Source organism: Mustelus asterias, chromosome 25, assembly GCF_964213995.1.
Source record: "Mustelus asterias chromosome 25, sMusAst1.hap1.1, whole genome shotgun sequence".
NCBI classification, from domain to species: domain Eukaryota; kingdom Metazoa; phylum Chordata; class Chondrichthyes; order Carcharhiniformes; family Triakidae; genus Mustelus; species Mustelus asterias.
The window spans coordinates 43604746-43626096 of record NC_135825.1 but is presented as its reverse complement, the minus strand read 5'-3'; the positions used below and the strand labels follow the sequence as shown (position 1 = coordinate 43626096).

Sequence of the window (21351 nt, the reverse complement as noted above, 5' to 3'; positions counted from 1 at the left end):
ATCTGGATTCTCGCTCTTTGCTGCAGAGAACAGTGTCAGTTCCCTTCACTATACTGTCCCCTACTACCACAACATTCCTAATACCTCCCCCACTGGAATGGCTTCCTGTACCACGGTGTCATGGTCAGTCTTCTCATCCATGCTGCAGCTCCCACTCTCATCCACACAAGCTGAGAAAACCTCAAACCTGTTGGACACTCCTGCCCTCCGAATCCCCTCACCTACCTGAGTCGCAGTCACACTCTCCTGGCCCTCACCACTGACCAAATCAGAATCATAGAAACCCTACAGTGCAGAAACAGGCTATTCGGCCCATCGAGTCTGCACCGACCACAATCCCACCCAGGCCCTACCCCCATATCCCTACATATTTACCCGTTAATCCCTCTAACCTACGCATCGCAGGACACTAAGGGGCAATTTTAGCATGGCCAATCAACCTAACCCACATCTTTGGATTGTGGGAGGAAACCGGAGCACCCGGAGGAAACCCACGCAGACACGAGGAGAATGTGCAAACTCCACACAGACAGTGACCCAAGCCGGGAATCGAACCCAGGTCACTGGCGCTGTGAAGCAGCAGTGCTAACCACTGTGCCACCGTGCCGCCCTATCCCGTGAAGATCCTATCCCAAGGACTGCCTCCTGGTATAAAGCATCCAGGTAAATTTCCTCCTTCCTGACGTGTTACAGTGTCTGCAGCTCAGCCTCCAGCTCGATGACTCTGAGCCAAGGTTCCTCAAGCTGCAGACTGGATCCCCAATTTATCCAGCTGATAACACGCTCACTTCTTCAGTCCAGAGCTTGGAGTACATAATCCAGGCTGACACTCCAATTCCATACAGAGAGCATGTCGCATCTTTCACATCGAACATTAAACCTAGACCCTCGGCTCAATGTAAAGATTTCAAAGCACTACTGGACGTAGGGAAGCAGAGTACTCCCCAGTGTCCTGGGCAATATTTATCCTTTAAAAACACCATTAAAAAGTAGCTTCCTAGTCATTTATTTCATTGCTGTGACTGGGACCTTGCTCTGCACAAAATTAGTGACCACATTTCCAACATTACAATGGTGACTATTCTTCTAAAAGTATTTCATTGGTTGTGAAGAGCTCTGGGATGCTGGAGGTCATGTAAGGCACTGTGAGATGTCCTTGTCCAAAAGACTCTCAGAGACTGAAGATTACAGTTCAGATTTCCACTATAAATGAGTATTCATTTCATAGCAATAAGAGTTTTACTCCAGCAGGCAAGTTGGGTACCAGAGGAACAGGATCATGATGAAATTAAATGGATCTCCATTATGTCAAGGATCAGAATGATTGGGGCCCCCAGGATTGTATGTTCTACCTGCAAGTTTATCATATGAACAGGGGTCTTTCATTAAACCATCTGAGTCTGCTCCCTTATTCAATTAGATAATGCTTTCATCGCAACCCATACCCCAAGTGAACAATCCCAAACAATCCCTCAAAAGACAATGCAACAGACAGTAGGGGGGGGGGGGGGGGTTGAGCTGGCGAAGGTTTTGCTCACCTGAGCTGTCGGGGTTCACAGTCTACACCCGGGAGCAGGAGTCTGGCAGCCTGTCGGAGGTCACAGCTGTCCACAGTAACACTGTGCCTGTGTTCTGCCAGTGCGATGCACACCCGGATCCACTCGACCACTGGTGGAAGTATTTCGTACGGCCTGAAGGGTGTTCGAGATCAGGGGCAGGAAGGAAATGCACACAAGGACAACAAGAATAATGAGTACATGGATACACGTTTGGCCTGGACCTCTGCTGTCTGCAGAAGCCATTACTCAAACACTTAGTCAGCACCCTCTTATCATAACATGGCAGAATCAATCTTCAAACATGCATGCTGCCTATTTGCATATGCACTACTCCAGGTCCACACATTGGGAGGAAAAGCAGTGATAATTTTAGAAAAGGAATTCTGCTTAATCACAGAATACTACAGTGCAGAAGAGGCCCTTCAGCCCATCGAGTCTGCACCGATGCTTAAAATGCCCTGACCTGCCCATCTAATCCCACTTGCCAGCACTTGGCCCATAGTCTTGAATGTTATGTTGTGCCAAGTACTCATCCAGGTAGTTCTTAAAGGATGTGAGGCATCCCGCCTCCACCACCCTCTCAGGCAGCGCATCCCAGACAGTCACCACCCTCCGAGTAAAAATGTTTCCTCAAATCCCCCCAAAACCTCCCACCCCTCACTTTTAACTTGTGTCCCCTCATAACGGACCTTCAACTAAGGGGAACAGCTGCTCCCTATCCATGCCGCACATAATCTTGAACACCTCAATCAGGTTGCCCCTCAGTCTTCTCTGCTCCAATCCAACCTCTCTTCATAACTTAGATGTTCCATCCCAGGCAACATCCTGGTGAATCGACTCTACACCCACTCCATTGCGTTCATGTCCTTCCTATAATGTGGTGACCAGAACTGCACACAGTACTCCAGCTGTGGCCTCACCAAAGTTCTATACAACTCCATCATGACCTCTCTGCTTTTGTAATCTATACCCTGATTGATAAAGACAAGTGTGCCATATGCCTTTTTCATCACCCTGTTAACCTGCCTTTCCGCCTTCAGAGATCTGTGGACAAACACGCCAAGGTCCCTTTGTTCCTTCCAGGTGTCAGACCTTTCATAGTATACTTCCTTGTCAATTAATCCTAAATTATTGTAGTGAATTCGAACAATGCACATCACCACCTGGTCAGAGCAAGTTCAGCTAACCTCTGCCCCTCCGTGTAACACTCCACCACGGAAAGCCTTCATCCCAACAAAAAAATGTCCAAACCTGTCTTTTTTGACTGATATTATAGGCCACACTGAAAGAACATTGCTGGGTTATTTCCCCTTCTATGAGAGCTGGGAAATTTTGCATGCTGATTATACGTGTCAAACCACATGCCTCAAGCTGTAGGAGTTTAGATAACAATCATCACTTCCCTTAACATGCATCAACTCCGCGGTTACTGTATCTCACATCAAAACTAACCCAACATCAGGGACTTTTCATTTCCTGCTGCCATCATTGTTCGATAAGGACCATAAGTATTTGCATTATTATAATCACGAGATGATGTTTTAACCGTAACAGATCCGGATCAATCACACTGTCTAGGCTGCATCTCACAACTTTGCAAACCAAAGTTGATTTCCTTTTCACAATGAGTCACAGCTAACTGTTATCAAAATAATAACACAGCAATCTGCAGAGACAGTAAGCTGCTCATTGTCCACCTTGCTTTGTTGATAGCTCTCTCAGCCTATGGTCTGTGAATAGGGCTATCGGCTGAGAGTAGAGAGGTTAGGTTTGGGCCAGATTCAGGTTTGTGTCATGGTTAGAGTGTCTGGAGCTCTGTCTGCTCCTTTCAGGACTCTGCGGTGAGGGAGCGGGCACATTTTACAATCCTGTTGTTTCTTGACGTGGCTGAAGATCCCCTGAAGTGTGTGAAACTGGAAGTGTTCAAATTACCAAAAGTCGTGTGGAATATTTTGTATTTTCCCTGAGTGACTCAACTCAGTAAATTGTAGAATCAATCAGTTTGGCCGTGAAGTTCCGGTCACAATGCACTCACCTCTCAGTGCCCAGTTTTACTCTCGGTGGCTCGCTGTTGGGGTTCTCCCACTCCAAATGAGGGCAGTGCATGTAGTAATAGAGTCCGTGCAGGGCCTCAGGCTCCCAGGAGTACGGCCCCTTTTTGAAGTGCAGCTGAAATCCCTTCCCATGGTACTTTGCACCAAATTGCTGGAAGTAATACATTGCTTGAGAGATAAGGTCGCCTGTGGGAGAGATGTGGAGTGGTTAGAACTCATTTCCAGTGGTATTCAACAGCATTGTCATGACTGCAGTCCCCACCATCAACATCCTTTTCAGCTGGGGGAGGGGGGATTGTTGTCATTGACCAGAAATTTTATTGGAACAGCTACACAAATATTGTTGCTACAATAACAGGTTGTTCTACAAAGATCAACTCATCCCTTTTCAGTATCTACAGGACACAGATCAGCAATATGATGGAATAAGAACAAAGAACAAAGAACAATACAGCACAGGAACAGGAGTGAAGTTCCAACAACACTTGAGAACCCTGCACTACACAGGTCATAACAGCTTGCGTGATTGTCACCCTTGTCCGCTATGAGGGGGAGATCCCCGAGGACCATGTGACCAGGCTGGACCCAATGGAGATGCAGCATGGGAAGCAGAGCTAATCAGATACAAGGGTGTCTATCCTGGGTTGGAGAAGAAACTCAGTTGGAGCCAGGGAGGAGAGTAGATGTGTATTACAGCTCTGTCAGACCCTTGTTCATATATATAGATATATATCACGGGCTCAAGCTGAGAGGGGCGAAGTATAACTCAGATATTAGAGGGATGTTTTTTACACAGAGGATGGTGGGGGCCTGGAATGCGCTGCCAAGTAGGGTGGTGGAGGCAGGCACGCTGACATCGTTTAAGACTTACCTGGATAGTCACATGAGCAGCCTGGGAATGGAGGGATACAAACGTTTGGTCTAGTTGGACCAAGGAGCGGCACAAGCTTGGAGGGCCGAAGGGCCTGTTTCCTGTGCTGTACTGTTCTTTGTTCTTTATTGTTGGCAATAAACCCAACTTGGCACAGTCACACAGTGGTTAGCACTGCTGCCTCACAGCGCCAGGGACCCGGGTTCAAATCTGGCCTTGGATCACTGCCATTGTGGAGCCCGCATGTTCTCCCCACCAGTGTGGAGTCTGCATGTTCTCCCCGTGTCTGCGTGGGTTTCTTCCGGGTGCTCCGGTTTCCTCCCACACTCCAAAGATGTGTGGGTTAGGTTGATTGGCCGTGCTAAATTGACTCTAGTGTCAGGGGATTAGAAGGGTAAATATGTGGGGTTTTGGGAATAGGGTCTGGGTAAGATTGTGGTCGGTGCAGACTCAATGGGCTGAATGGCCTCCTTCTGCACTGTAGGATTCAATGATTGAAGCCACAATGAGTCGCCTTCGAAGTTACTACATCCACCTTCAACATTCACTACCTTCCCCATCGATACTCAGTAGCTGCTGGGTGTACCATCTACAAGATGCACTGCAGCAACTCACCAGGATTCCTGAGACAGCACCTTCCAAACCCACAACACTGCCACTAGACGGACAAAAACAGCAATCCCATAGGAATGTCACTACCGCCATATTTCACTCCGAGTCATGTAGCATCCCAATGTGGAAATATATAGCTGTTTCCTTGACTGTCATCAAGTCCAAATCATGGAATTCCTTTCTTCACATCAATCTCTTTATCACATGGACTGCAGCGGTTCAAAATGGTGGCTCAGCACCACTTTCTCAAAAGGACAATTAGGATCAAGCCAAGAACAAATAAATAATAAAAACATGCTGCATTAGGCTGGAGGCGAGTGTAAAGCAGCAACTACAGTTAGAATCAATGGTGCTGCTCAGAGACATACCATCTGTGTAAACAAAGTCACCAGCTCCAGAACAGGGCAATAACTGGGTTAAATATTCAACAGGGAAATGGTCAATAAATAAACTGTGCAAAAATTCACTCATCCCAACCTCACATTCTCAATGAATTTTATAACCATTACATATGCAAACAATTATCTAAATATTAAAGTTTAAACTATCCAGCTCAATCAATTCTTGCTGTTTGTTATCCTCCACATTGGCAACATTCTAATGGTCTGCCCTGCTCCCATATTGTCTGTTTTCCCCTCTCCGACCACCATCTGTTTAATCTATTCTTAAATATTGACGTGATCTCTGTTTCAATCTGTAACTCCTGTCATGCATTCCATAGCTCACAACCTCTGTATGAAACAACTCTTTTCCTCTCTATTGCTGGAAGGTGTAGTCTTACGCACCGCAGTAAAAACGTGGCCCATATTTTCTGTAACTTCATTTTGCACCCTTCTTCACATTGTGACCCGCAGGATAAAGGTTGGGAGCCACAAGTGTGATGCAGCTGTGGAGCCACAGGTTGAAGACCCCTGTATTATGCCATGCATATATATCCCAGTTAATATACAATATCCTCTCATTCATGCACACAGGGTTATGGGAAAGGTTATGTGTTTACTGACTGAGTTCAGCGATGGTGCCCACACAGGTTGCCAGCATAGCCTGCTCCAGGTTCCTGAGGTCCGAGTGATTATACATTTGCCGATGGATTGATTCTACAGTTTGATAGCGCTCCGTGTATAGACTGAGGTAGACTGGAAGGCAAGGCACACCTGAGGTCACAAGAAACAAAGATCATTTGATTAATCGTGAGTTCAGAAAAGACATTCAGTGATGAAACGGCAAACTCCAAATTATTCGACAAATATTAAACAATCCACAATTCTTGCTCCACTTAACTTCAATAAAAAGTACACAGCAGGATCCCACGCATATAATAAATAATCATCTACGTCGGGATTTTCCAGTCCCATTCACCCCCCCCCCGGACCAGAAATTCTCACCCAAAGTCAACAAGCCTTTTGCTGGTTGATCAGATTTTCCATCCCACCTATAATGATTCCCGCAGCGGGTGGAATCAGGAAATTTAGGCCTTCATTTTCTTTTACTCTTCTTTGGAATTGCATTGTCCAGCTGAGGCAGGGATCTAAATGACAGAGCAGCACTCCCTCAGCACTCTACTGAAGTATCAACATAGATAATGAGCTCAAGGTGTGGGGTGAACCCATAACCTACTGATTCAGAAGCGAGAATGTCACCCTATTTTACTGTATCTTATTTTGAAATGGAGTGATCAGGGAGTTGACAGTGTCTCTGTTCCAGGAACTGTCGGTTTGACCTTAGGCCACTGAAACAGTTTCCCTGTGACCTGCTGATCTAATTACTTACCTGAGCAAAGGTGTGGCTCTGGTTTCTTGTGTAATTAACTCCTTCCTTTATGGATCATTATGACTGAAATTCTTCCAAATGAACTCTCCTTCCCCAATTTAACTGGTTCCAGTAATATTCAAGAAGTGAAAATGAATGCTGAAGACCTCCTGACATTGACCATCACAAGCTGCCTATTTAGATGTTAGTCTTTTGCTTAATAGTACAGGTACACAGAAACTAATGAGTACAACATGGGAACCGTTCTGGTTGTCAGTCTGGAGTATTGCCAGCCATAGCTCAGTGAATGCCCACCTCAAAATCAGATCACAGGTTTAATCCTCACTCCAAAAACATGAGCACATAAACCAGGTTGAATTTCCAATGCAATAATGAGTGAGTTGCAGCAGTGTCAGTGGTGCTGTCTTTTGGAGTGCTGTCGAAAGGAAGGCTCTCTTGGGCAGGGGTACAAGATGCTATTCTCCATAACCCCACCAGCTCCCTCCATAACCCCACCAGCTCCCTCCATAACCCCACCAGCTCCCTCCATAACCCCACCAGCTCCCTCCATAACCCCACCAGCTCCCTCCATAACCCCACCAGCTCCCTCCATAACCCCACCAGCTCCCTCCATAACCCCACCAGCTCCCTCCATAACCCCACCAGCTCCCTCCATAACCCCACCAGCTCCCTCCATAACCCCACCAGCTCCCTCCATAACCCCACCAGCTCCCTCCATAACCCCACCAGCTCCCTCCATAACCCCACCAGCTCCCTCCATAACCCCACCAGCTCCCTCCATAACCCCACCAGCTCCCTCCATAACCCCACCAGCTCCCTCCATAACCCCACCAGCTCCCTCCATAACCCCACCAGCTTCCTCCATAACCCCACCAGCTCCCTCCAAAACCCGACTCCCACTCCAGCTTGGATAAAATGAGGCACTGATTTAACGCAGAAATGCTGATGGACCTCTTTGCCTGGATAATCACACTCAGTGATCTGCACACTATAGCAATGATATTCGGGCTTTAGAGAGGGTACAATGCAGATTCATTAGGATGTTGCCTGACTGATACAAAAAAATAAATATGTTAAAACATCACAATTACGTGTTAGAAATTGTTTATAATGATGAGAGGATGGGGCGTGGTGAACAGAAACACAATGGTTCCAATAGTTGAGGAGCCATAAATCACAGAAGATTGAGAGCTGAGAACAGGTGAAACCTCATCAGACAGAAACCATAACATCTAAGATTAGATAAGACAGGTTTCCAGGCCAGACTTTTCTTTTAAACCTTGACTTTATTTCCAACAATAATTCGTGGGAAAACCAAAACACCAAAAAATGAAGGTCTCTTGTCCCAGGTCTAAATCCATCTCACACACAATCCTGATTGCTACCTCTCAGCCTTGGTGTTCATACAACATCCCAGGTAGTTAATACATCCAGAGCAATGAGAATGGAAATTATGGAGGAGGAGTGCTGGCTTCATAATAAAAGCATTGACTCATTGCTGTGTGCAGAACTTTTGAGCTGTCAATTCACTGAGGTTAACCACAATGATTGGATCTGCTAACCCTGCAGCCCACTCTGTTATTCAAAGGCAGTTAATCTTGTGGGTTAGTTCCATCCCCAGTAACCCATTGGGACTGTATGACATCAGCCAGTGTACTGTCCCCAATAACCCATGATCTTAGACTGAAAGCAAATCAGTCAGGGTTAACCCTAACCCTTGTACATACGTATGTCCGCAGCTTGCGTGTTTCGGTGTACACGTATGAGTTCCTTGTAATATGCTATAGAGCACAAAGTTCCCATTACACTGCCTCCAAGCTTCAACATGTAACTGTGCGGTCAATGCTCTGATGTTACTTATAACCAAGTTTGGTGAGGTGGTAATCTACATCCTGCAATGATGCTAACCTACGCAGTGCGGTGAAGACGTTGCTATGCAAACCTTAGCCGCTCAGCTCCCCAGCACTGGGCCAATTGGCGGAAGCCTGATGAACAGGAAACCGACAGTGACATCTTGTCTGTGGAACATGAGATGAATTCTCGTTGCTGCACAACCTACTTGTGGTTGCAGAAAGAAAGATGAGAGCGCTGGCAGGATGTGCCTGGATCTCAACTTCTTTCCGAACAGAGGGAAAGTGTACAGATACTTGGCATTTCACAATCTGAGCTGTCAAAACAGGCAATTTCAGAAACTGATGGAAATGGAGGAATGGAGAAGGATATCGAGTGAATTAAAGTCAAATTAGACACAGAAAGAATAGTACAGAAAGAGGGAAGGATACATTGGCATTAAAAAAAAGAGAAAAATAGGGAAAGAAGAAAAAGAAACACAAATTTTAACAAATTTGACCCATAACTTTATGGGTCAGAGAGATTCAATAGGGTTGCAGGAATATGAATCTCCTTATTATAAAGATACATGTACCAATAAATACTAGCTCTAAATTTCTGCAGGGAGTTAGTTGGTTAATCAATACAGCAATTTTATGAAATTCACATGGAGGTTGAGGGCAAGGTGCCACCCTTGAAGAAAGGCTAATGATGGAATGGTGCAAATCATTCTTCAGCTTGTAGCAAATCAAAACTCTTCCTGACCACAAGTTGCCAGAAAATTTACAAAAGAATAATGGCAAATACCCTGAAACTCGCCATTATTTTCCTGCAAAGTCTGGGTCTCTTGTTACTCATTTTCTAACTGAAGAAGCTGTTGGAAAAACTGTGCGAAACCTGCGTTCTGAACAATTGTCCCAAGTTCTAATTATTAAATGCTTCAAGTGATTGCACAGTTTGTTGCTAAATCACTTGAGATTGCAATCCAAGGTATTTGTTTCACATTCTCTTGGAGACCATGTCGTGCTGTAAAGTTTAGGGAGCCAGGCCACCCCCACCTTATTCAATGGCATCTGGTTAAGGTGCTCACTGTGGAAAGTACAGATGCATCAGTTACACAACCACAATGTCAGCGGCATTTCAGAGGAGTACAAGCATGGTTCTCCTTTACTGGAAACTAATTGGATGAAAGCCATTGATGCCTCACATTTGCGCTTTCATATCCCCTCAATGTTGTACGTCACAGATACTGCAGTGTAATCACATCAAATAAACTGAACACCGAAGCTACAACACAAAATGAGGACATTCGGCCCAACATGTTGCCGTGAACCCCTGCACACGGTCAAATATCCTTGGCAGCAAAGAAACAAGAGTCAACCATTCAGACCTTTGAGCCTGTCCCCCCGTTCATTTAGAAATCTCAACACCATCTACGTGCCTTAGTTTTGTATCTCTGGCTGCCTTTGCCCAGATACGTGTTGACACAAAACCAAAATACCGCAGATGCTATAAACCTGAAATAAATATCTGAAAATTCAGCCAAGCTTCAGCAGGTCTGTTAGCATCGGTAGAGAGAAAAACAGGACTTTTGGCCAAAAATGGTAATGTTGTTCCTCTCTTTAAAAATCTGTTAATCTCAGTTTTAAAAATTCCAATTGACTTCCAATATCAACAGTGTGTTTGGGGAGAAATTCCCAAATGCTTCCCAACATCGTGCTAAAACAGCCTACCTTTAATTATAAAGATATATCCCCTTGCTCTCCACTCCACTCTATCTTACTCGTTCATTTTAACATTCGAAACAAATTTACCAACACTCTTTCCATATCCCTTCAGCTGCTCGTATACCCAGATTAGCAAAGATAGTCTGGAGAATGTGTTCATAGAATGTATTCCAGACAATTTATTAAAGTACATTCTACAGGTAACCAGGGAGCAGGCTATTCTGAGCCTGGCAATGAGACAGGATTAATTAATAATCGCATGGTAAAGGAGCTCTAGGCAACAGTGATCATAACAGGACAGAATTTCATGCTCAGTTTGAAAGGGAGAGGTGTCGGTCAAAGACTAGTGTTTTAAACCTAAATAAAAGGTAAATTAAAAAGGGTCTGAGGATAAGTGAACTGGGAAACTATGTTAAAAGGCAGGACAATAGAGATGCAGTTGTAAGCTTTTAAAGGAAACATTTAAAAACTCTCAAAGAGTTACCCAGTGAGAAAAAAAAGACTCTGAGAAGAGTGCATCATTCTGGCTGAATAAGGAAGTTAAGGATAACATCAAAACGAAAGGAATACTAATACTAAGTTACGAGGAGATAGAGACCAGAATTCTCCAGTCTCGTATGCCCCACTACCATTGCCAGCAAGAACAGCGAATTTGATGCTCAGCCAAATCTCCATTCACTGCAGCGGGACTGGAGAATCCCAGCCACGGATGAGGTTGGAGAATTCTAGCCAGAAAATCTGCAAAAGGATATAGACGGTTAATCGAATGGGCAAAAAATTGACAGATAGGGTATAATGTGGGAAAATGGGAATGTGTCCACTTTGGCAGGAAGAATAGAAAAGCCATATATTATTTAATGAGAGAGAGAAATTGCAGAACTTTGGTGCAGAGGGATCTGGGTGTCCTGGTACATGAGTCACAAAACGTTAGTCTGCAGATCCAGCAAGTGATTAGGAAGATAAATTGAATGTTGGTGTTTATTGCAAGGGGAATGGAATATAAAAGTAGGGAGGTTTTACTGCAGCTGTACAGGGCCTTGGTGAGACCACATCTGGAATACTGTGCACAGTGTTGGTCTCATTTTTAAAAAGATGCAATTAGTTAGAAGTTCGGAGAAGATAAAAGCAAAATTGTCTCTTAGGGTCCATGATGTGCAGGTTAGGTGGATTAGCTATGGTAAATGTGCGGGGTTATGGGGATAGGGCGGGATGGGCCTGGGTAAGGTGCTGTCGGATGGGCTGAATTGGCTTCCTTCTGCACTGTAGGGGTTCTATTGGCTATGCCATTATAGAGACTATCGCACCCAGGCTCAACCCAGTGAGCTGAGCCCAGTGTCAGCGTCACTGTTCCCTGCACAGTCAGGTCCCCGGTCACTTTCCATTCTGTACTTCCAGGTTTGGTATCACTCCCACACTGCGTCACACAGGACAAAATTGTTGAAGTTCATGCGGTGGTTTTGCAGCATTTTGCTCGGTTAGCAATTCAGTGGAATTATGTGAACTTAGCAGCTGCGTTGAAACTTTGGGAGTGAACAGTTTAATCTCTCATTTGCCTGTGTGCGTCAGATTGATCGCTGGGTGACACTAATTTGAGGATTAGAAAGCACATTATACGTTAGACTGGAAGCAGCAAGCTGAATTATTCCAACATTAACCATAATCTTTCACAGGATATTGATCCCTTCAGCCCTGATAGATTCACACAGCTGATTGGGGAATGTTTGGTTAAAAAGTGCATTTGTCATTAAGAAGTTGTGCAATACCTTTTTCACTGCAGGAACGGGGGAAGAAGCTGGGTGATTGGCTACAGTAATGTCACCCTTTGGTAATGTGTTCCCACGCCACTCAGACAGAACAAAAAAAAAAGGGTTTGTCAAAGAAGTTTAAATCTGACTGCAACTCTTTAATCTCACTGATCAAAACAACTCTATTAATCACAACTGAGAAAAGACACACCCATTACCTCTCCTTTCAGACCCAGGTTTTCAGAGTAACTTCCTTTTCTCTTCAAACACTGTGACTTGGGATCAATGTACTGGAGAGGGTGCAGCACACAATCACCATGGATTAAAGGTGAAAATACAGGGTGCAAGGACTAGCTTTTCCATTCCTTTAGACAGTTAGTGGTGATCTTAATATGGGACTTGGTGTCCGGTTTTGTCTGACAATGATTCCGTGAAAGACCTTGGGGCACTGTTAATATGTTAAAGGTGCTATATAAATGCAAATTACCATTGTTGCCGATCTGATTAAGATTTAAAAATGATAAACGGATTCAATGTCGTAGGTGAACAGAAGCTGGGGGAATCGAATTCCTCGGTCAAAACCTTGAAATTAGTGCATGGCCATTGAGAAACCAGAAAGCACTTGTTGAAACAAAGCACCATAGAATGGTTATGTGTGGCACAGTGGTTAGCACTGCTGCCTCACAGTGCCAGGGACCTGGGTTCGATTCCCGGGTTGGATGACTGTGTGTGGAGTTTGCACATTATCCCCGTGTCTGCGTGGGTTTCCTCCGGGTGCTCTGGTTTCCTCCCACAGTCCAAAGATATGCAGGTTGGGTGGATTGGCTATGGTAAATTGCCCCTTAGTGTCCCACGATACATAGGTTAGGGGGATTAGTGGGGTAAATACGTGGAGTTATAGGGTAAACTGGGGTAAGGGTTGGTGCAGACTCAATGGGCCGAATGGTGACCCACTGCACTGTAGGGATTCTATGGTTACAGCTCAGGAGGCCATTCAGTTCATTGTGTCTCTGTTGGCCCTTCCCTGCCTTTTCCCATTGCCCTGTACATTTCTTTCTCTTCAGATGGTCTTGCCTGAACTTGTCTCCATTACACTCACAGGCAGTGCCTTCCAGATCCTGAACACTACCTAACAAAGCTTTTCCTCTCATTGCCATTGCTCCTTTTAAAGTTTAGTTATTAGTGTCACAAGTAGGCTTACATTAACACTGCAATGAAGTTACTGTGAAAATCCCCTAGTCGCTACACTCCGGTGCCTGTTCGGGTACACTGAGGGAGAATTTAGCATGGCCAATGCATCTAACCAGCACGTCTTTCAGACTGTGTCCTCGGATTGATCTTTCCACCAATGGAAAGTCTTTTCTATCTACCCTGAGCAGACGATTTTGAATTCTACCAAATCTCCTCTTAATCTTCCCTTCTCCAAGGAGAACAGCGCCAGCTTCTCCAACCTATCCCGGCAACCCACATCTCTCATCCCTGCAAACATTAGCAGAAATCTTTTCTGCCTCCTTTCCCGTGCCTTCACAATCCTTTCTAAAGCTTGGTGCCTTGATTCCACTTGAGACTGCTGCAACATTTTATAAAGGTTCACCATAACATCCTCGCTTTTCCACTCTTTGCTTCTATTTATAAAGGCCAGGATTCCGTGCGCTTTCACAAACTGCCCCAACAATTCCTGGGTCTGCCTGCAGAGGGAGGGTGGGGGGGGGGGAGGGGGAGCAGATTGGAAGACTGCTTCTTTAGCCTGCTCCTTGGTATGGTCATTAAACAGTCCAGGCAGTGGGCAGTTAAGGAGGTTGTCCAGCCCCACTGTCCATCCTTTTTCCACAATTATGTCCAAACTCGGGGGTCCTTGGAGAGGGACCATGTGATGTCCACAGGTCCACCTGAGCCCTTCCACAACCAGTGGGCACAACAGGGGCTGGAGAGCATTGTCAGCCCCAGGAAACACAAAGTTTTGGTTTTTATTCCAATGCTCTGTTAAGCTGTAGCACTTTAGATAATCAATTGGTTTTAAGTGATATACTCAAGAGAGTATATGCCTGAGTCTCTTTGTTAATGCACCCATATAGAATTATATCCTTTATCTTCATATATATATATTTTTTTTCTTCCATAAATTGAATACTTATTTACTGGAACTGGATTCCCTGAACACACAAAAACATAATTTAGGATGACAGCTCAATGGGGTAGTTGGGTGGTAACTGGCCGGGTTGGATTTGTCCACATTTTTGTGTTGGACCGAGGGATAGCTATTGTCCAGGGCATCGAGGAAGAACATCCCTTACTCTTCTTGTGCCATAGCATCTTTCACAAATTGCTGAAAGGGCAGGCAGGACCTTGCTTTAATGTTTCACTGCAAGATAGCTCTGACAGTGAGACACTTCCTCAGCATTACTCTGGAGAATCAGCTTTGATCATCGGTTTCTGAAGAGGGACTTGAACCCATGATCTTCTGACTCGTAGAATCTTTACAGTGCAGAAGGAGGCCATTCGGCCCATTGAGGCTGCACTGACAACAATCCCATCCAGGCCCTATCCCCATAACCCCATGCATTTACCCTTCTAATCCCCCTGACACGAGGGGTCAAATTAGCATGGTCAATGCACCCAACCAGCAGGTTCACCTGAAGAAGGAGCGACACTCTGAAAGCTTGTGCTACCAAATAAACCTGTTGGACTTTAACCTGGTGTTGTGAGACTTCTTACTGTGCAGATATTGAGCACGGAGACATTCCCTTTTCAGCCATACTCTGGGTTATCTGGAGCTGCAACCAGAGGTTAACACTGAGGCGAAGCAGAGGGTGAGTGGGCCTACCTTACTCCCCAGTTAATGAGGTGAATTCGAAAGGGAAAGGAAGTGAAGAGCAGGTGCAATTGTTCTTCAAAGAGACACTTTCCCACCTCCCCCCCCCATCCCTGTAATGTATATAAATCTCAGTATTACAGAGAACTGCATGGAGCAGAATGGAGTTTCATTTGAAGTATTTCCTATTTGTAAGCCTCCCTTCCCCCAAACAATTTACAATACTCTCCAAAAGGCGTGTCAGTGATTAACGTGAGAAACCAAAGGGAGAGAAATATACCATTGAATTGGGTTAACAGGCAGAGACAGGTCCAGTGAGTTAGAAACTGTCCTGAAACAAAATACTGCAGATAGAGGAAACCTGAAATCAAAGTATAAACAAGGCAACTCCACTGGCTCTGAATCTGAATTCTATCCTCACTGACTGTTCTTTTGTTTGTCCAACTCGCTCTTCTGTCTGTCTCTCTTTCTAGAAGTCTCTACTTCTCTCCCTCTCTCCTTGACTCTGTTCCATCTCTGGGTGTCTTCCTGACACTTTCTCACTCTACCTGCTCTGCGTCGGGATGAATGGGAACTGATTTCTCAGATCTGTACCTGGTTAGAAATTCCAAAGCACAAACCTACCCAAAATTCAGTTCCAGTTGACATTCTAGTGGTAACTCCAGAAGTAGAAAGGACATTTCCAGCATTACCATTTATACTCTAGCACTTCAATACTTCTGTAAGATCACCTCCACCTCCTCTGTCCACTTACAGACTACCCAGTTATTACCACCCCTCCTGCTAACAAAGGTCATTCATCCCAGCCAGCAGTCCATTTATCTGAGGTTACAGCCTGTCCACATCGAATCTATTGTAGCGAGGACTCCATGTCAGATTAATAAACCCAAGCTATTTCTAATCTTCTTGGCTGAGGAGACTAGAAATATTTTAATTACCTGACAGTTCAGAGGATTCCTGCAGAACTTTGAAGACCGGCATGTTAAGGCAGCATGGTGGCACAGTGGTTAGCATTGCTGCCTCACAGTGCCAGGGACCCAGGTTCAATTCCCAGTTTGGGTCACTGTCTGTGTGGAGTTTGTACATTCTCCCAGTGTCTGCGTGAGTTTCCTGCAGGTGCTTCAGTTTCCTCCCACAGTCCAAATGACACGCTGGTTAGTTGAACTAGCTATGCTAAGTACTCCCTCAGTATACCCAAACAGTCACTGAAGCGTGGCGACTAGGGTATTTTTACAGTAACTTCATTGCACTGTTAATGTAAGCCTGCTTGTGATACTAATAAATAAACTTTTAACTTTTAACCAATATCACTTCAAACATAGTCTCTGGTCATTGTCATGTGGCTCTTTGAGGGATCTTGCTGTGCACAAATAGGCTGCTAAGTTTCCTACAGTACCACAATTGCAAAGTACACTTCACTGAACAGGCTGGCACCTCCAGAGGTGGGAGAGGTCTCTCCTCTTACACCCAGCTTACCGTAAGCGTTCCTTCCACAGATGAGATGCTCATGTGGTTGGAACAAGCCCCACAGCTCAGGGTCGTTGCTGATCATTTGCTCCAGGGCCTTGTCCATATCCTCTGGTGACTCTCTGCCTCTGGGCTGCAGGCTGTCCAGCAGTTTGAGGTATACCTCCTCCAGCAGGTTCTCCAGGCAGGCCGCCAGGTAGATGGCTGCATGTTGGTGGATGCGGCTGGCCAGCCTGCTGTCCACCATCCAGCGGAAAAAGCGACCAACAGAGAAGAGCAGCTGGCACTGGGAGCTCTTGGCGCTGCCCAGCCGTTGGTTCATGTTGTAGAGGGACAGGGCCTTGACTGCAGCCCCCACACAGCTGTGAGACAGGGACCAGGACAGCAGCAGCTTGGCAGCGCTCTCTACCTCATACCTGCTGCACTGGGCACTCTGCAGGCTCAGCCTCTGAGTCTCTCTGCCCATCCGCACCAGCACCCTGCCCAGAAATGTGGAGAGTTTCTGAAGCAGGCTCCCAGGGACAGGCTGCCTGCTTTCCTCAGCCTTGCACCTTCTCATCACCTCCTCAATCTCCCCCTCAGTCCAAGGGATGTTCTCCAGAAGGGGCAGTTTAGGACAGTACTGCAGGGCCTCTAACCCCTCTGCCAGCTCCGTGTCCAAGGTGTCACAGCTGCCCATATACCTCCTCGCTGCTGCCCGGGGGAATGAGCCCCAAGTCCCTCCGGAGCAACACAGTGACAGGCTGGACCACCCAGAGGAGGTGGCCGTCCCTCCATAACCAGAATCCAAAGTCAAGTTCTCGAAGTTCCTGCCTGTGGCTTTAGAAAGTCCAGACATGGCCAAGCGGCTCCTGGGTGAACCTAGCCTCTTCCCCCACTCCGCACACGGTTCCTCTCCCTCTTCGCTCGCTGAATACTGAACCGCTCCGTCCCAAACTGCTCAATGAACCAGTGAGACAGCCTCCTAAAACAGCAACTCATGAACCGCCTCCTCCCCACACTCTCCCCGCCCCACTCTGAAACACTCCCTCCCGTCCCAGCACACAGCACAGAGAAAATCGCCAACAGCAGAATAACTCACAAACAGCAGAGAAACTCTCAAACAGTACAAACTCTCAAACAGCAGATAAACTCTCAAACAGCACAGAAACTCTCAAACAGTACAAACTCTCAAACAGCAGAGAAACTCTCAAATGGACAGAGAGAGAGACACCTGGGGATGGATTGAGAGAGAGAGGGAGACCTCTGATGGACAGAGACCGAGACCTGGGGATGCATGGGCAGTGTGAGAGACACCTAGGAATGGAGAGAGATCCAGGGATGGACAGAGTGTGAGAGACCTGAGGATGGGTAGAGTGTGAAAGATCAGGGATGGACAGAGTGAGAGAGAGACCCATGGATGGATAGATTGTGAGAGACCTGAGGATGGGTAGAGTGTGAAAGACCCATGGATGGACAGAGTGTGAGAGACCTGAGGATGGAGAGAGAGAGAGAGAGAGACCTGAGAATGGAAAAGGAGAGAGACCCGCTTATGGATGGAGTGAGAGAAATCCAGCGATAGAGAGAGAGAGAGAGAGAACCAGGGATGGACTGAGTGTGAAAGAGCCAAGATGAATGGAGAGTGAGAGACCTTGTGCATGATCCAGAAATGGAGTGTTTGAGGCCAAAAATCAAGACTCGGGATGGGCAGGATGTGCGACCCAGCAATAGACTGAGTTTGTGTCCCTGAGATGGACAGAGGCTGCACCTCCCCCAGCTGATGCGAAAGCTAACAGTGTGTTAGCTGGCTACACAACTGTGTGAGCATCACAGGGAGCTTTCTGTCTGGATGCCAGTGGAACTCTGACCAAACTGGGAATCTCGACTAATTTTTACTCTGCTCAAACCTGGGAATCCAAGTCTCATTCTGTTTCCACCACAGATTCCTAACTTAGTACTGATGAGGGAACGAAGGGAATGTGGCCTTGCTGTGTTGTTACTGCTAAGGGGAAGTCTAGCCATTCCTGCTTGCAATTTCATTCTTAAAAAGTTACCTAATTAATGTCATATCATAGGTAACCTAACCTTCTCTGAGTACGAGACAGTTAACATGACCTCATCCTGCAATAGGATGTGTCACAACACAAGTATCTAAATATAAGTATAAATGTTCTCACAAATACTGTTTACTTTTTTACTTAATCCAGCATACTCCAGTGGAAATTAACTGGACCCACCTCCCTTCATTATTAGTCACTGAGTTTGTCACTCCCTGTTTCTCACAGGTCTACCTGAGTTTATAGCATCTAGCACAAGCATGTATACCACGTAGTCTAGGTGCAATCAAAACATATACATGGACACATACACATGCATATTGGGGCAGCACGGTGGCACAGTGATTAGCACTGCTGCCTCACAGCACCAGGGACCCGGGTTCAATTCCGGCCTCGGGTGATGTCTGTGTGGAGTTTGCACATTCTCCCCGTGTTTGCCTGGGTTTCCTCCGAGTGCTCAGGTTTCCTCCCACAATCCAAAGGTGTGCGGGTTAGGTTGATTGGCCATGCTAAATTGCCCCTTAGTGTCAGGGGGATTTGGAGGGTAAATATATGGGGTTATGGGGATAGGACTTGGGTGGGATTTTTGTCGGTACAGGCTCGATGGGCCAAATGGTCTCCTTCTGCACTGTAGATTTTATGATTCAATGATATACACTTGTACCCCAACACAAATATACACTCATGGACAATCACTCATGGACACGCATATGTATATATACACACACATGTAGGTGAGGACACACACACATGCAAACACATGCACACACATGTCTGCATGGAAAAGCAAATTCATACATTTGAATATATCTATGTGCACACATTTACATACACACTCAAACATACATGCACTAATAACATAGAATCATAGAGGTTTTCAGCATGGAAACAGGCCCTTCGGCCCAACTTGTCCACACCGCCCAGTTTTTACCACTAGTCCCAATTGCCCGTATTTGACCCATATCCTTCTATACTCATCTTATCCATGTAACTGTTTAAATGTTATTTAAAATATAGCATTTTACCCTCCTCTACTACTACCTCTGGCAACTTGTTCCAGACACTCACCACCCTCTGAGTGAAACAATTGCCCCTTTGGATCATTTTATATCTCCCCCCTCTCATCTTAAACCGATGTCCTCTAGTTTTAGACTTCCCTGCCTTTGAGGAATGATGTTGACCATCTACCTTATCTATGCGCCTCATTATCTTATAGACCTCTATAAGATAACCCCTAAACCTCCTACGCTCCAGGAAAAAAGTCCCAGTACATCCAGACTCCCCTTATACTCAAACCATCAAGTCCTGGTAGCATCCTAGTAAATCTTTTCTGCACTCTTTCTAGCTTAATAACATCCTTTCTATAATAGGGTGGCCAGAACTGTAGACAGTATTCCAAGTGTGGCTTTACTAATGTCTTGTACAACTTATGTATTCAATGTTCTGACCAATGAAACCAAACATGCCAATTGCCTTCTTCACCACCCTGTCCATCTGTGACTCCACTTTCAAGGAGTTATGAGCCTGTACCCCTCGATCTCTTTGCTCTGTAACTCTCTCCAATGTCCTACCATTAACTGAGTAAGTCCTGCCTTGGTTCAATCTATCAAAATGCATCACCTCCGCATTTACCTAAATTAAACTCCATCTGTCATTCATCGGTCCACCGACCCAATTGATCAAGATCTTGTTGCAATCCTAGGTAACTTTCTTCACTGTCCACTATGCCACCAATCTTGGTGTCATCTGCAAACTTATTAACCATGCCTCCAAAATTCTCATCCAAATCGTTAATATAATTGACAAATAACAGTGGATCTAGCACCGATCCCTGAGGCACACCACTGGTCACAGGCCTCCAGTTTGAAAAACAACCCTCTTGCAAACACTCCTGCAAACTATTGCCCTACATGCAAACACTATTGTGAAGACACTTGCACATCTGCACCTACACACACACATTTGTATGCATACAAACACAGTCCATGTGCTATATTATTGAATATTTACAGTACAGCTGCCAATCTTATAGTCTCCTTCGTATTTACCCTTTTTGTTAACCACAGTCTTGACACAACAACATCCGTTGAGTTCAACAATTTTAGATCAAACCTCTGCCTCGATTTTGTTTCCTCTTTTTGCTGGTTTGTTTTAAATTTTCTTTATTCCTTTACTATGCATTCAGATAGCTGCTATCCAGTCATTCACAGCTGGGCATCTCCCCTGTTTCTTTTTCTGTCCCTTTGGCTTCAGTACAATGAAACCTTTTGTCATTTAATCTCTCCTGTCTTTCACCCTATCACAGAACTTCCCTATTGTTTCGCAATTCCCCCCTCACCCTGCCCCCACCTTTAACTTGCTCTAAATCTATTACATTTCCATCTTTCCTCAGTTCTGACTTGAAACATTAACTCTGTTTCTCTCTTCACAGATGCTGCCAGACCTGCTGAGTATTTCCGGCATTCTCAGTTTTTATTTCAATCTCCAAGTACAATTGCCCATGTTGATCTTCCAGTCCCATCAGAGACTTGTTCAGGGATTGCCCGGGTTACTGGTTACCTGTACCAGCAGGCTGATGCACCGAATTTCCTCGGATTGTTTTAAACAGCAGGATGGGGTTTCTGCTCTTGAGAAATAAAAGCATTTTACACCTTCTCAGTCTCCCTGAAGTGCAGAGCTGAGTTAAGTCTCACTCTTTGGCCATTTTCAGTGTAGTGCTGATAGTCCTGCATGAACTCGGGTTTCCAAATCCTCTGGGATTGTCCTGGATTCGCCTGGACTCTCCTGGATACCGGCTATGAACAACCCGGCAGAAAACCCAAAGGGTCATAGTATTCTCCACTTCCATTCCGTCTCGCGCTCCGGACG

The 21351-nt window shown here is 45.6% G+C and overlaps 1 protein-coding gene across 2 annotated transcripts in view; it reads right to left on the bottom strand.

Moving 5' to 3' along the window:
• LOC144511915 (ankyrin repeat- and BTB/POZ domain-containing protein 3-like) overlaps window positions 1-17364 on the bottom strand; it is a 42314-nt gene extending 24950 nt beyond the window's left edge. The window contains exons 1-4 of one of the 2 annotated variants that reach the window (XM_078242372.1): window positions 16457-17364; window positions 6101-6250; window positions 3595-3799; window positions 1539-1691 (exon numbers count right to left, since the gene is read on the bottom strand). In XM_078242372.1, the coding sequence (XP_078098498.1) occupies window positions 1539-1691; window positions 3595-3799; window positions 6101-6250; window positions 16457-17285 (1337 nt within the window). In that variant the 5' untranslated portion in view covers window positions 17286-17364. Of the gene's footprint in view, window positions 1-1538; window positions 1692-3594; window positions 3800-6100; window positions 6251-6481; window positions 6611-16456 lie in introns of those variants that run through there. The other variant, XM_078242373.1, reaches the window with a different exon arrangement.
• Window positions 17365-21351: the final 3987 nt, after the last annotated feature.